This window comes from Ambystoma mexicanum, chromosome 2q (assembly GCF_040938575.1).
Source record: "Ambystoma mexicanum isolate Mex_15411 chromosome 2q, UKY_AmexF1_1, whole genome shotgun sequence".
Taxonomy (NCBI): Eukaryota; Metazoa; Chordata; class Amphibia; order Caudata; family Ambystomatidae; genus Ambystoma; species Ambystoma mexicanum.
This window is the reverse complement of record NC_090924.1, coordinates 543,520,823-543,535,449: the sequence shown is the minus strand read 5'-3', so window position 1 is coordinate 543,535,449 and position 14,627 is coordinate 543,520,823. Positions and strand designations below refer to the sequence as shown.

General features: G+C 44.9%; 1 protein-coding gene across 3 annotated transcripts in view; it reads left to right on the top strand.

Annotated features, from left to right (window-relative positions):
• CTDSPL (CTD small phosphatase like) overlaps positions 1-14,627 on the top strand; it is a 404,110-nt gene that overhangs the window by 43,709 nt on the left and 345,774 nt on the right. For 2 of the 3 annotated variants that reach the window (XM_069647693.1, XM_069647692.1), the window contains one exon: positions 10,876-10,977. The exons of the other annotated variant lie outside the window; for it this stretch is intronic. In XM_069647693.1, the coding sequence (XP_069503794.1) occupies positions 10,876-10,977 (102 nt within the window). The remainder of the gene's footprint in view (positions 1-10,875; positions 10,978-14,627) is intronic. 3 annotated transcript variants of the gene reach the window in all.

The window sequence follows — 14,627 nt, the reverse complement described above, 5'->3', positions numbered from 1 at the left end:
ATAATGTGTAGGTATGTCGGTATCAGAAAAAGAATAGTGTTCAAAATAAAGAACTGAGCTGCTTCTAGCTCTTAGGCTTGCAGTCGGCTCCCCTTCCCCAAGTTCAAAGAAGTTCATCAAACACAAGGGTTCCCTTCCCCAAGAGTTCAAATCTTCCAGCTTTCAAACAAAACAACAAAAGGGGGTTTTCTTTCCCCAAGAGTTTGAATCTTCCAGCTTCCAGTCCTTTCGAACAACACTTGACTTCAAAATCACATCCAGGTCTTTGCACAACACAAGCTTCTTTATAGGTGCTTTCAGTGGCTTTTGCATTCAGGGGAACCCGGTCTAGGTGCAGTTGTCGGACCACACGGTGCACCCATTAAAGGTCATGCAACCGATACCCCTTTTTGACTGCTTTTTCTTTAACACCAGTCCACTGCTTCTCTTCAGCAGTGAGGCTCACCTCAGTCGCATGTGCCACTGTATTGTGGCCTGGTTAGCCACCATGCACTTGTTACACTTTCTTCTGTTTCCTTTGGTTATTGCCAGTGCTCGTTTCCTTATAATATACAGTTCTTTTGCACCTTCTTGGCTGTGGTTTATGCTGGATTTCTCATATCATGCATACAACTCATTTTGCTCTTATGTCTTGGCTAGCACTTGTTTCAGTTCATGCAGTTCATTGTTTCAATGCAGTTAAAAAACTTCCATTCAGAAAGTCACGCTCCTTCTTCCACTCCTCTCAAGAGGGAAGAGTGTTTCCAACTTACTTTCATTACGTTCTGTATTCAAAATGCCTTTAAATCTGCTTTCATTTTGCTTAGTATTCAAAATGCCTTTCTTTCATTTGTATTAATGTCCATAGCTATATTTCCGTGACCTCTTCCCAGCCAGGTGTCCCCCTCTGGTTTCACTCACTGGTCAGTCTTACGGCTCCTTGCAAGGTCTTCCACCATGACGGGTTTCCTTCTCTATGTGCGGTCCCTCGCAGCTTCTCCCATCGATCTTCTGTGGCTCGCGCTAACCCAGCAGTGCTACCTCTGAGATGCCTGACTCACAGTACCGTTTCCCTCTGTCTAGCCAGCTTCCTTCTCATGGCTTGCCACTGACCTCAGCCAGCCTGTAACTTCGCTTCCTGCTACATACACTCTGCATCTTTCCACGGGTCTTCAGCACTTCTCCTGCCACGCTGGAGAGTGGTCTGCCTGCACCCAGCAGTTTGTGGGCGTTCTCCAACAGCTGACTCAATTTGTTTTGGGATTCCTGCCTTTAAAGCTCCAGCGTCCTTTTTCGATCCAAGAAGGACTAGACCGCTCATCAAAGCAGCTGTCCCACTTTGCTCTTGTGGTCCTCATCCTGGTCCCAGTACCTGATTCGGGTTGACTGGTGTTTGATTTCACAAAGTGAGGATGTGTTGTTTTAGGTGTCCTCTTCTTTGTCTCAGTACCCAAATGAGTTTGATATGTGTCTGTATTAATAGAATGAGGACATGTTGTTTAAGTTGATCTCTTCTTCATCCCAGAAGCATACTGGTGTGTTTTGAGGAATGGTTGACGGGAAACACAGGAAAAGGGCTGGCAAAGACCTTTAAAGGTTTGAGGGATGGAGGGTTGATAGTGAAAGGGGAATGGGGGATACCATGTCTCACCTAAGTGTCTCCTCCTCACAGCTCCGAGTCCATATCAATATAACCCTACCCTGATATGTGTTTCTGTGTGGTATAATTCCTGATGCAAAACAGATTGGTGATTGGGGGCTGTATGAGAGGTAAGTAGCCGGTACAAAGGCATTACTGCACATGTTCCCACATATTCTTTTCCCCGATCTGCTGAGCATTGAGCTCTGGTCCCTTTTCTGTAGAGACAACATCCTAAAATTATGTAAGGGGTCTATCGGCTAGAAGTACAGTGAGTAACTTGGACTTACTGTATTCCTATTTCCCGTCACCTTTCCCCAAAACTTGTGAATATTCCGTCTTAATATCATCATGCGCTAGGGTCATGACATCATAATGTCGTAATCTAATTTACCATTTTAGTGCCCAATTTACTTAAATATTTGAATATGAACGCCCGTTTTGAATTAAGAATTCTACAATCCAGCCAGGCACATGGGACTATGAGGATGAAAACGCTATGATACACTTTTCTATGCATGTTTTCAACATGAACCGCATTACATGGTGAACTAATGTTCTACGGCCTACATGGAGAGTATTTCTTCATTTTTTTCACAAACTAAAACCGGAGAAGCCAATTGAATTAGATTTTCCTGTGCGGTCAGAAGCGGTTTTGTCTTTCATGCGGAGAGTGTCAGTGAGTAGTCTATGGGATTTGCATATTATTGAGACGCTGAATGGAATAGCTCTCTGCAGTGGATTGCTGTCATAACAGAAAACAACTTTTTGCTTGCGGCTGCTTCATAAGCTGTGGAAGGTAAGCTCTGGTGTCTTCGGGGTTTAACAATTGCTACATATTCTGTTAACTAGTAACGTAGCAGGAGTGATATTTGTGGAATCTACTTATGTGAACAGTGTTTAAAACTTGTAGCTGTGCAGTAAGTGCTGTAATGTCAAAAGTGAGGTATAAGCTCAGGAGGCACTAGGTCCCTGCAGTCCCAACATTACCCATTGGAACCAATAGAGATCTCGGAATTTATAGACAGTAAAATGACTGATGGTGATCTATCGACTAGGGCTTGAGAGTCTATGGTACTTGCAGCAGTCTCTGCCTGGGGAGGGATATTTGATATATCCGAACGCTACTAAGCCGATTTGGTCAGTGTGCTTTGTGCAAATCAAGGCTTTCAAAACAGGACCAACTTCCTCTATTGTATTGGCATAAAAACAAAGTTGTCTGGCAAGAGCATTGAGATAAACAAAGCCTGTACGATACTGATAGATCGCACTAAATTACAGATTTATTTCCCAGAGCGGTCACAAGTACTAAATCAGGCCAGCGCTGCCGCTGCATGCAGCTCTTATTGCAGATAGGTCAAACCTGAATGATCAAAGTCTTTTGGAAGCAGTATCTGTTATGGGTTGTCATGTCAGAATTGGACATGGAATGTTGAGGAGAAGATGTGGAGTGCTGTGATACTGAAAAGAGTGTTCGAAGGATCTATTTCATCAATTGATCATGAGGCTTATCGTTTAACACACACACAGTTGACAGTATTGCTCTCTACAAGTAATCTTGCACAATGACCAAATAGTAGTGCAAGATATAATGGGGTGTTGCATCATACATTAACAGAAGTGGGCGATAGAATTAAATTGACCTCACCTTCCATTTCTACCTTGAACTTTATACTCGGTGCATCAGTTGAATTGTATGATAACATCAGAGATGAAGTCAAACCCCAAACAATGATATTAAGTGAGCTTAATGTAAAAATAGATTTCAAATGAATGGTGTCCTCCCACGTATTCCTCATATTTGATATTCGTATCATCAGCTTTGCTGCATCGGAAAAAACATTTCCACACCAGAGGGCGCTGTGCTCGATTGTCGTGTCATTGATGTCCCTCGAGGATTGCCATAGAGCGTTGACGTCATCCGCAGTACAAATAGCTCGAGACGCTCCCGTTGGCTTCAGTTCCATTTTTCCGAAAGCTTTTGCTTCGTGCGTTTAAAGTGGCGCATTAGTTTTTCGTCAAGATGTCTTCATCTTCTAATCTTCCGACCCCCAAAAACTGGTTTAAAACAATGACTGGATTGCGTGTAGAAAATGTTCATCACTGATTTTCCCCCCCCCCCATCGCGTCTGCCTGTGGTGCTTGAGTCCCGAACATTAGACCGATGACTGCGGGTTCTGTCAGGCCATGACTCATAGGGACTCATCCTGACGTAAGTCAAAGAAGTCTCGATTGACGAGTCAGCCGAGAAAACTTTCGTCTTCTTCCAAGAAGAGATGTCCCCATTCTCCCTCTTCTTCATCTTCTGACTCTTCAAAGGTTATCACTTGTCCAACTAAACTTGATTCCACTAGAAAATGGGAGGCTTTCAGAGCCTCAATGATGCAAATCTTCGAGAATGCCGCCCGACCGCCTCGAAGAAGTCACGCGAAGACCATGCCTCAGCTCATCCTCCGGATGACAGAGGAAGGTCAGAGACTACTAAACGCTCTAAATCCGATGAGAAATCATTGAGGGTACTGTCTAGAGAACCTTCTCCTATACCTCAGAAAAAGAGCAAGTCAACAAGCCTATTGATGCATAAATTAAAGGCAAAGCTGGACAAAATGGTGTTGGGTTCCAAACCTTCATTGACACCAGAGTCAAAGATTTCATTGACACCAGTGTCGAAGATTTCATCGACACCATTCTCAATGACACCGTTGTCTAAGGCACCTTCGACTTTATTGAACCCACCATCAGCAACATCGACGCCATTGACTCCTCTGTCGAAGACAGCGTCGATTCCTGTAGCATTATCGACACCATTGGCAATGCCAATGCCTTCATGGCCTCAACCCAAGGGTAAGGGTTATACACATTTGCCAAGGAAAGACTTTTTCAAGTTTATTACGCCTATTTATGAAGAGGAGCAATCCTCTGAGGAGGATTCTTCCCCATTTGGGTTGAAACATGGAACAAAGAATGCTCCTGAAGTGCTGGTTGACCCAGAATCAAAAAAACCTTTGACTGCCTCCAATCAGCTAATGGCATAGATACTTCTCCTGAATTGGAGTTTGACAAACCTGACCCAGCTGATCATGCTGATTCAGCATACAGGAATATTATGAATAGGGTTGTGGCGTTCATGGGCAGGAGCAGGAATTCTCCTACTTACAAACAAGTTGACATGACAGATTTTCTGAGCCAGGGTCCTCGGAAGGATCTGGTACTGCCTTTTTCATACAGCCCTTCAAAGGAAGGTCATGTCCAACTGGGAAAGTCCAGAATCTGGACCTGCGGTAAACAAAAAATGTTGCCAGAAAATATAGACCTTCATCCTCTGATCCAGACTATTTAACTAAGCACCCTACATCTGAAAGCTTAGTGGTCCAAGCAGCTACATCCACCAGACAGTCTGCTAATCTCTCCATTCCCCCGGATAGGGATGACCAGGAAATTGATGCCTGGGCTTGCAAGAATTTTTCTTTGAGCAGTCAACCAATGCTACTTGTACCCTTTCGAAGTTTGCATACACCCTGTGGGACTGTTAGCATGGCGGCTCAGCACATTTCGGAAGGCGAGGAATGAGACGGCTTCCTGGCTATTGTGCAGAATGGAAAGGAGGCAATGGGGGAATGTCTCCAGTCAGGACTGGACACTGCCGACGGCATCAGCAGGTCCATGGCTTCTAGCACTGTGCTACGCAGGTTTGCGTGGCTGAGAAAGTCAGCCTTTGCACCGGATGTGCAGGCCAGGCTACTCAGTATGCCCTTTAACAGCTTGAGGTTGTTCGGCAGCAAGGCGGATGAGAGTCCAGAGAAGCTGCAGACCTCTAAGGCGGCGGCTAAGTCACTTAGCGCCTCCATACAACAACCTCAGCAACACTTCTAGTCAGGCTCATCTTCCTGGAGGGGTCATGTTTTCGTTTCTATTCCTCATTTGGAAGGGGAAGAGGACAGGCTAATCAAAGAGGACAAAAAGGATTCCCTCATGGTGGACGAGGAAAGGGTGCTAGATCAGCCCCAGCAGTGGCAACTGTCCCCTCAGCCACTTCTAAGCCTCTCTGAGACCTTGACCCACAAGACCCTGGTGGGAACATGAATCTCTCAGCATCTGAACAAATGGCGGGGCATTACTTCAGATGCTTGGGCACTGGAAACAGTAGCCCAGGGTTACTGCCTTCCTTTTAAGAAAAGGCCTCCGGATCATCCACCGGGATACAACTCTGTCAAAATTCCGGATCCACTCCTTGTGCAGGAAATGTTAACCCTGCTAGAGAAAGGTGCAATAGAACATGTACCTGCAGCGGAGAGGAACAAGGGTTGGTATTCTCCCTAATTTCTCATTCCTAAAAAGGACAGAGGATTGAGACCCATCTTGGACTTAAATTTGAACAAATTCCTCTGGAAGGACAAGTTCAAGATGGTTACCCTTGCTCAGATCCTTCAGTCTTTCCAACTCCAAGACTGGTTGGTATCATTGGACCTTCAGGATGCTTACTTACATGTGCCAATTCATCTCAAGCACAAAGTACCTGAGGTTCGTGATTGGCAGTTCTCATTTTCAATTTCGAGGTCTGCTATTCGGGCTGACCTCCGCCCCAAGGGTTTTCACCAAACTGATAGCGGTAGACGCAGCAAGTCTCAGGAGATGGGGGGGGGGGGGTGGATTCACGGCTACCCCTACCTGAACAATTGGTTAATCAGGGCTCGTTCACCCGAACAGGCCCAGGAACATCTGAGGATTACCTGCCACTTCCTACACAGACTGGGCTTTTCCCTCAATTACAAAAAGTCTCATATGATACCATTCCAAAGACTCCAATTCTTTGGAGCAGTCCTGGATACTTCCTCAGGGAAGGCTTCGCCTCCTGAGGTGAGAGCTCAGCACATTCTGCAGATAACAAATTACAGTTTGCCAAGCATCTGCCGGCCTTCAAATTTCTGAGGTTGCCTCATGGCTTCCTTCATTTTTCGGGTGCCAGAGGCCAGACTGAGAATGAGAACCCTTCAGTGGGCCCGCAGGACTCCGTGGTCCCAATTTTCAGGGAATATGTCAGATCTTCTGCAAGTTCCGACCACAGTGGCTCAAGATCTTCTATGGTGGGCTTGCAAGGACAATATTCTCAAGGGAGAATCTTTTTGGCAACCATGGCCAGAGATAACAGTAGTGACAGACGCTCACTCACGGGGTTGGGAGCCCGCACCAGCGATCTGACAATCAGCGGTCATTGGTCCCCATCGGAGTCCAAACTACACAACAACCTTTTGGAGCTGATGGCAATCAGAGTAGTACTGAAGGCCTTTCTGCCCTCTGTACGGGGAAAGAATGTCCTGATAATGCGGACAACAGTGGCCATGTACTACCTCAACAAGAACGGAGGTGTAGGGGCCCTACCACTGTGCAGAGAGGCAATGCAGCTCTGGTTCTGGTTCTGGGCAATATAAGAAGGTATCTCTCGATCAGCAGTTCTCCTGAGAGAAGAACTCGGTGGCGGATGCTCTGAGCAGGCAGAGCACAGTCTCCTATGAGTGGGAACTAGCTCAGGAAGTCCTTAAAGAGATCTTCACCCTTTGAGGAACCGCACAAGTGGATCTGTTCACGACCATGGTCAATCGGAAGTCCGGTCAGTACTGCTCAAGGGAATTCCTTCCTAGAGGAGCTCTAGGGGATGCGTTCGTAGTGGACTGGGAATTTCCACTCCTGTATGCGTTTCCTCCAGTCCCTGTGATTCTGCACGTAATCCGGAGGTTGAGAAAGTTCAAGAAAACCATGATCCTAATTGCCCCAGATTGGGCCAGGAGGACGTGGTACTTGGACCTTCTGGACATGTTCATCTGCCCTCCAATACATCTTCCACAAAGAGAGGATCTTCTCTCACAAGAGGAAGGTCTGGTTCTTCATTCAGAGGTCAAGACACTCGGCTTTCATGTATGGTTTCTTAGAGGCAGAAATGAAAGGATTGGGACCTCCCAGACGACTTAATGGAAATTTAGCTTTTGTTCAGAAGGCCAGCAACAAATTCCTTGTACCAGTGTCATTGGAATAAGTTCAGTAACTGGTGCAAGGATAAGAATGTGGATCTATTCCTATGTGGCAACCCTATGGTGCTTTCTTTCCTGTTACATTTAGCCAATCTGGGGCTTCAGATTCGTACAATAAAAGGATACCTAGCGGCGCTTTCTATCTTTAAGCGCTCCTCTGAAGAGGTGTTTTATTTCAAGATACCACTGATTGTACAATTTTTGAAGGGTCTCACTTACATGAGCCCCCCCCAGTCCCATTTCATGTCCCTGTGTGGGATCTAAATTGAGTATTAAAATTTCTTACATGTATTCCTTTCGAGCCTTTGCATTCTTGTCCTCTAATGCTCCTCACATTGAAAACAGTCCTTACTAGTGGCCATCACATCAGCCTACAGCGTGAGTGAGTTACAGGATATCTCTTGTAAACCTCCTCACACCATCTTCCATAATGATAAAGTAATACAAAGTCAAACCTTCATTCCTACCCAAGGTAGCCTCTGACTTTCATTTCTCTCAAAAAACTACTTTGCCATCTTTCAATCCTCTCCCTCATGCAAGTAAGGAGGAAGAAAGACTTCACAAGCTGGACCCAAAAAGGGCTCTCAGCTTTTATATTTCTAGACTTGCAAAGTTTTGACAAAGTGACCAACTTTTTATTATAAATCCCGGCCACAAATTGGGCCTGGCAGTAAAAAAACAAACCTTATCCAGATGGAAAATTTTGGCAATCAGAATGTTACAAATTGGCAGGTAAAGAACCTCCAGATGGGCTTACAGCTCATTCCATTAGGGGCATGGTAACTTCGACAGCTCTTCAAAGGGGTGTCCCAGTGCAGGATATCTGTGCAGCGGGCACCTGGTTGTCTCTGCATACAATTGTGAAACATTATTGTTTATATTCAACCTCATTCCAAGGAGGTCTTTTTGCTAAGGCCGTTCTCCATACAGTCCATGATTAGGGTTAATTGGTACTCCCTCCTCCAAATTTTCACTGCTTTGGGAGTCTATCAAAGATGAGGAATACGTGGGAGGACACAATCCATTTGAAGAACGTTACTTACCAACTGGTAGCGTTGTTTCGACTGGATGTTCCTCCCACGTATTCCTCATCGACCCGCCCAGCCTACCCCGCCGTACACTTTACGTGAATTACACTCCATGTTCCTTGCCCGCTTATGATTTAAGGGTACGCCTGATCAACTCCTCAGTTGAGGATATCGAAAAAACAGAACTGAAGCCAACGGCCGCGACTCGAGCTGTTTGTAGTGCGGATGACGTCAACGCTCTATGGCAACCCTTGAGGGATATAGATTCCACGACATCGAGCACAGCGCCCTCTGGTGTGGATTTTTTTTTTCCGAAGCAGCAAAGCAGATGATACGAATATCAAAGATGATGAATACGTGGGAGCAACTTCCAGTCGAAAGAACATTACCAGTTGGTAAGTAACTTGTTCATCTTAAGTAATTGGGCCTTTTCTTCATGGGTGCATAGGCAGGCGGGCACTTTTGCCCAGGGTACTGCTTCTATTGGTGCATTTGTGAGAGGCAATTTGGTTGGAATGCCTGGCTCGGTAGATAATTTAGTCCTTTTTAAACATTTTTTCACAGCTACATCAAACCAAATTCAATCGATTTGAATTCCATGTTAAAAACTGAATGACATTAGCTGCTTACATATAGCTCAGTCATTCTTATTAGTACCCTTTATTGGACGTTCTGATGAGCTCAGTCAATCAGGAACAAAAATACTGGGCACCATTATTGCATGGGATTTCATTTCCTGCCCAAGCCAAGTAGAAGGCTCCTGAATGCACCCCTGATTCAAACCCTCATCCTCCCACTCCATGCAATTTGGTGTCACCGAAACCACATCTCCCTCCCGCGTTACCCTATTGCTCCTGTCCCGACCTCCTCTCCCGCTCCATTGTCCTGTGTGCACCAGTCCACCTTATGCCGCTGCAAGCCAATGCAGCGTCCAACGTTGTACCCATATTGCCATGGACTCATTAAGAAGTTTGGATGCTGTGCCTAGTCGTGCCATTACCTGCCCCTTTATTTAGTGTCTCCCTTGCTCCCCACGGTAGCCGTCCCACCCATTAGGAGCCCAAAGTCCTCCTTAATTGTCTTTGTCTCGCTTTAGAGCCGGGCTGGGTGGATAGCTCAGGGGCACCGTGTTTGCCTGGGGAACAAGACAATGCTGTGCAACATGGGTTCGGTACAAAGTACTGTGCTTAGAGGCTGCAGGAGTCTGGCATAAAGTGATATAAATGCCCAGTGATAAGTTGGGATTCCAGGCTCCTAATGGCCAGGAAAGCCGTCCCCAATGGGCACTTAAGTAATAGGTTTGCGTTTTCGGGCTGTATTCATGCCGATGAAGAGGATACAATGTAACTGATGCGTGATCAGAGGGATGCATAGCCTATTCCTATCGATTGAGGAAAAATATCCTAAAACATGGTAGCCTGTCCAACTAGAAATAAACACACCTGGCCGACGTACTGTTTGCCATAAAGGCAAATTATTGTGTAAATTACAAGATCTGTCAAGCAGTTCGCTTAACGATTGAGTTTGATTGCTTAACCAGTAAATGGTTTGCTGTGTCGGTTAGGCTACTATTACTACAGCACGTTCATTAAAAAGGCAGGTAAGCAATTTGTGTAGCACTGGTTTTAAAGGTTTGCGTGCCCTGTCCTTAGATAATGCTTGGTTTAAATACGCAGATGCATGTGCCATAAGTGATATTCTTTTTCATGTGTGTGAGTGTGTAAAAGTTCAAGCACAAGTGAAATGAAAATGTAGAGTGTGAATGCTGAGAATAAATAAGTATGAATAACGTGTATGGGAGCATGCCAATATCATTGTAAATATTTTTCGGGTGGATATTTTAAATTGAATGGGTAAATCTAAAAGACAGCATGACCCCACGCGTTAACCTTTAATTCCAGGTAACTGCCTGGTGCTCATATAGCGTTTCTACAATGAATTTACCAGCACAGTGGTGACTATCCTGTAAAGTGTATGACAGTTTTGCGCCAGTGTTGAAACCTTTGAACGAGATGGATTTTACCAGGGATTATTTAGTGCTTTCTCCAGGCATATGTACATGTACAAACATAAACATTAGATGCATCTAATGAAATTGATATTTTCCATGGCATTGGCTTGTAGGAGTGTTCTCTCTGAGCATTACAATAGCACTCTTTACGTTTTATGCACATCCTTATTTTTTTGTCTCCTTTTCCTTCAGCCACCGGGTAAATACCTTCTTCCAGAGCTAAAAGTGTCAGACTATGGGAGGAAATGTGTGGTCATTGATTTAGATGAAACTTTGGTGCATAGCTCGTTCAAGGTAAAACATTTTTTACTGCTGTTTTTCATTTCGACTGCATAAACTGTAAACCACGTGGGAACATTACCCATTTCCATTTCATTGTGAGGTTGGTAACCAGTATAGTTTGCAAATCATTTACAATTTACCTGAAAAATGTAGATAGGCTGGTTTATCCTTAATAGCTCAGTGTGAAACACCAAGCGTACTGACTTGTCAAGGATGCACAAACCCTGCCTACTATGAATGAAGGACAAATCAATCCCCTTTAGATCTATGTCCCATACAGGACGATGTGGGTTCTGTGCTTGTGGGCATTAGCAGCCCGATATGCAAACTGATATTTTTTCCATGTGAAGGCAGAGTGAACTGAAACGTGATAGGGGCTCTCACATTTTCATCAACTTTCATCAACTTTGATAGCTCTACAAAGTAGCTGATCTACCTTTTAAAGAAACCACCTCATCAGATCCATTGAGTGGCATTCATGAAATCAATTGGAACTGCTCAATCAGTCTTCAGTACGGAAATGATTCCGCATGGTCCCAATAAGCAGCTAGAAATGTCAAATCTCCCCAGGCCTGAAGTCACTTTAAAAAGCAGGTGACCCCCCCAGTTGTGCGATTGTCCTCTTACTCTTTTCACACTCTAGTTTAAATTCAAATGCAAATCTTTATTTTATTGGCTAGCAGTACATCATAAAACTAGCAAATACTTTAAAAGCCTCAGTGCAACTGGTTCATATTTAGTATAATTCATGTTATACTTTTAAAATGCCATTTTTGTGCAAACTCAGTAAATCGAGTGTTCAGTAGGAATTTGTAGAGTCCAACTGGTGTGGGACTTTACAAGATCTCTTGGTATTAGGTAACCCACCTTTTAACATAGGCCTGTAGTACACAAGTTGGTAGTGTGACTGAGCAGCCTGGCTTCTCTTAAGAGTGATAATGTGAGCTGTAGAACTGTACAATGAAATCAGTAAATACAGGTAGCCAAGTATACACTTACACACTTAAATGGGTAGTTTGGTCAGAAATGTTATTGGCCTAATGGATCGTGCATGTATTTCACAGCATACATCGATTATTCTTAAATAAATGTCCAATGCAACTTACCCAAGTTTTTGTCACTTTAAAGCTTGCGAAAATAATGCTTCAGGTACTGCCATCTTGTGCTATTCTTATCCATTGATCTGTCGCCCCAAGTTCAAGTGCACTCGCGGCACTGATTCGGATCGCCCGCACCCAAAGCTGACATCACTAGACGCTCTGGATGAGCTCCACCTATTCAAATGACACTAGTGGGCAGCGTAGCCAAACGTACCCTGTCATCACCATCGTCATAACGTTATCTAATGCAGAAACAGGAACAACACAGTTCACCACATCATAGCTAGGGAACTTTGCATCCTTCTAATTTTTGGTGTAATTGTGCACATGGCTTTCTATTACAGAGGAGAAATTAGGGCTTTAAAATTGAATAAAATTCAACACCTTCACATCCACATGTTTCTAGAACCTATGGGCTGCCATGTTGCTCCTTGTTACTGCAACCACAAAAGGACAGATTGTTGTCAAGCGATCTTCCCAGATGATGGTTATAATATATTTTTAGTTGATCATAATTGTCCAAATATTGTTGAACAAGCCGTCAGCTGGTAGGATGTACCAATGACAGGCACACATCGGTTTCAGATAAGTAATGTAAAATCAAGAATGCTAAAACATATTTCAGTACCCACTTTATAATTGAATATACAGAGTGCATTCTCATGTTGGCTATACATTTTAGTTACAATTAACACACACAATGGGCCTCATTACGAGTCCGGCGGTAACTGAGGCGGTAAAACCGCCTGGTTACCGCTGGACTCGTATTACCATTCCGCCTCCGTGATTCCCGGAATTACCGGGACATTACAACCCCGGTGTCCCGGGAATTCCGGAGGCGGAATGGTGTAAATCCCCATTCCCATTGAGTCCTATTGGACTCAATGGGGATGGGGATCATGGAAATACCGGCACCATCTCGTGATGGTGCCGCTGTTTCCTCGTCCGCCTGCAGGCGGGCGGTGGTAAACCCGCCAGGTCAGACCTGGCGGGGATGCCACCTCCCGCCTGCAGGACTCGAGATCAGGCGGTCCGGAATTAACATTTCCGGTGGGTTTACCGACACTGTTATTTCCGGACCGCCCGACCTGTAATGAGGCCCATTGTCTATTGTTTGCCTCAAATTGAACATTCATCCGTCAGAGCATTCACACACTTGGATAAATATTGTTTAAAATGTTGCTTATATTGTATTTCGAGATTCGGTTTTTCCAATGTGATGGAGGACCAACCGCTTCGAAAGACAGTCTTCTGAAATAGAAACTTTACTTTTTGGCGTAAGATTTCAATATAGCGAATATTATCATTTCTTTGTGGATTTTCGACACATTTGTTCCATCAAATTCTTAGTGCAGTGGATTCATGGAAACATAACATCTAGCGTTCACAGCGCGCCCGAGTAAGTTTTGTTTTCGGTTACACATGCCACAAAAATCAACAACATTAGTGCTGGTCAGTGTGCTGAAAAACAACTAAATATTTCGAGTAAACCGCATATGATAATAATTACTTCAATGTTGAAGGTAACCAAGGTGCCTGTTCCCACTACATAGTTTGTCTGGAAGAATGGCTGGGGCCTGAAGGGATAATAGTGAGGGAGACAGAGAGTTACAGGGATCATGGAAGAGTGTACAGGCACGAACATTGCATTCCATGCGTATGTTGAATTCAACAAGGAGCAGATTGGATGCAGAACTCACAGGAGAGGGTTGTGATGTCGTCTTATTCAGAAAGGAAGACAGACACAGGGCCAGGGGGTATGCACATAGTGGCAAGGGTGAGTCGGAGAGAGACCCATGTTGCAGATAAGACTTTCAAAGGAGGAATATCGCTGGGTGGGTTTGAGAGGGGTAGAGACCAACTCGGGGGAGATCAGGGCTACCCCACCTCCAGATCGGTTTGTCCGAGGCTCGGAGAGGATCTTGTAGACCTAATTGAGGCAGGAGTCAAAGTCGGTGACAAAGCTGGCATTGACCCACCTCTCGTTGAGAGCGAGGACGTTGAGATCAACGTTTTCAAGAAGGAGGCTGATGTCATTAGAGGCTTACTAGCGTCTGTGTAGATCTATTCCCACAATCATTTTGATTTCGGCATTGATGCAGGCGCGTCTGGTTGTCATCACATACAGGCCTCCACAGATGTAAATGTGCAGAGGCCACTGGCGCAGTTTCACAAATGCACATTGGCAATACATATTCCTTCCACCGTTATTTAAATGCTGTACACAGGTGTTTGTAGGTGCGACAAGACAAGGAAGCGGAAGACAAAGGGGAACAGAACAAACCATCTTACTAGGCCTTGTGCTATTCAGATCATGTAAATGCAAGAGGGATGGAGAGAAGTGCCATGGGGAGGGAAGGAAAGAGTGAAAAATGCTAGTTCGTGTGACTGCCGCTGGGGTGGCCGGCTCTAAGTAAGTGCAAGTAGGCAGGTGACTTTGGGGATTGCAAATGCAGTCCATAGTGCGCCGTAGGGCTGGAGGCAGTGCATGGGCCTACTGGTCATGAGGGAGCCTGGTCCCCATGAGCTTTGAAACCACTAACCCTATGGGGCATGTATTCT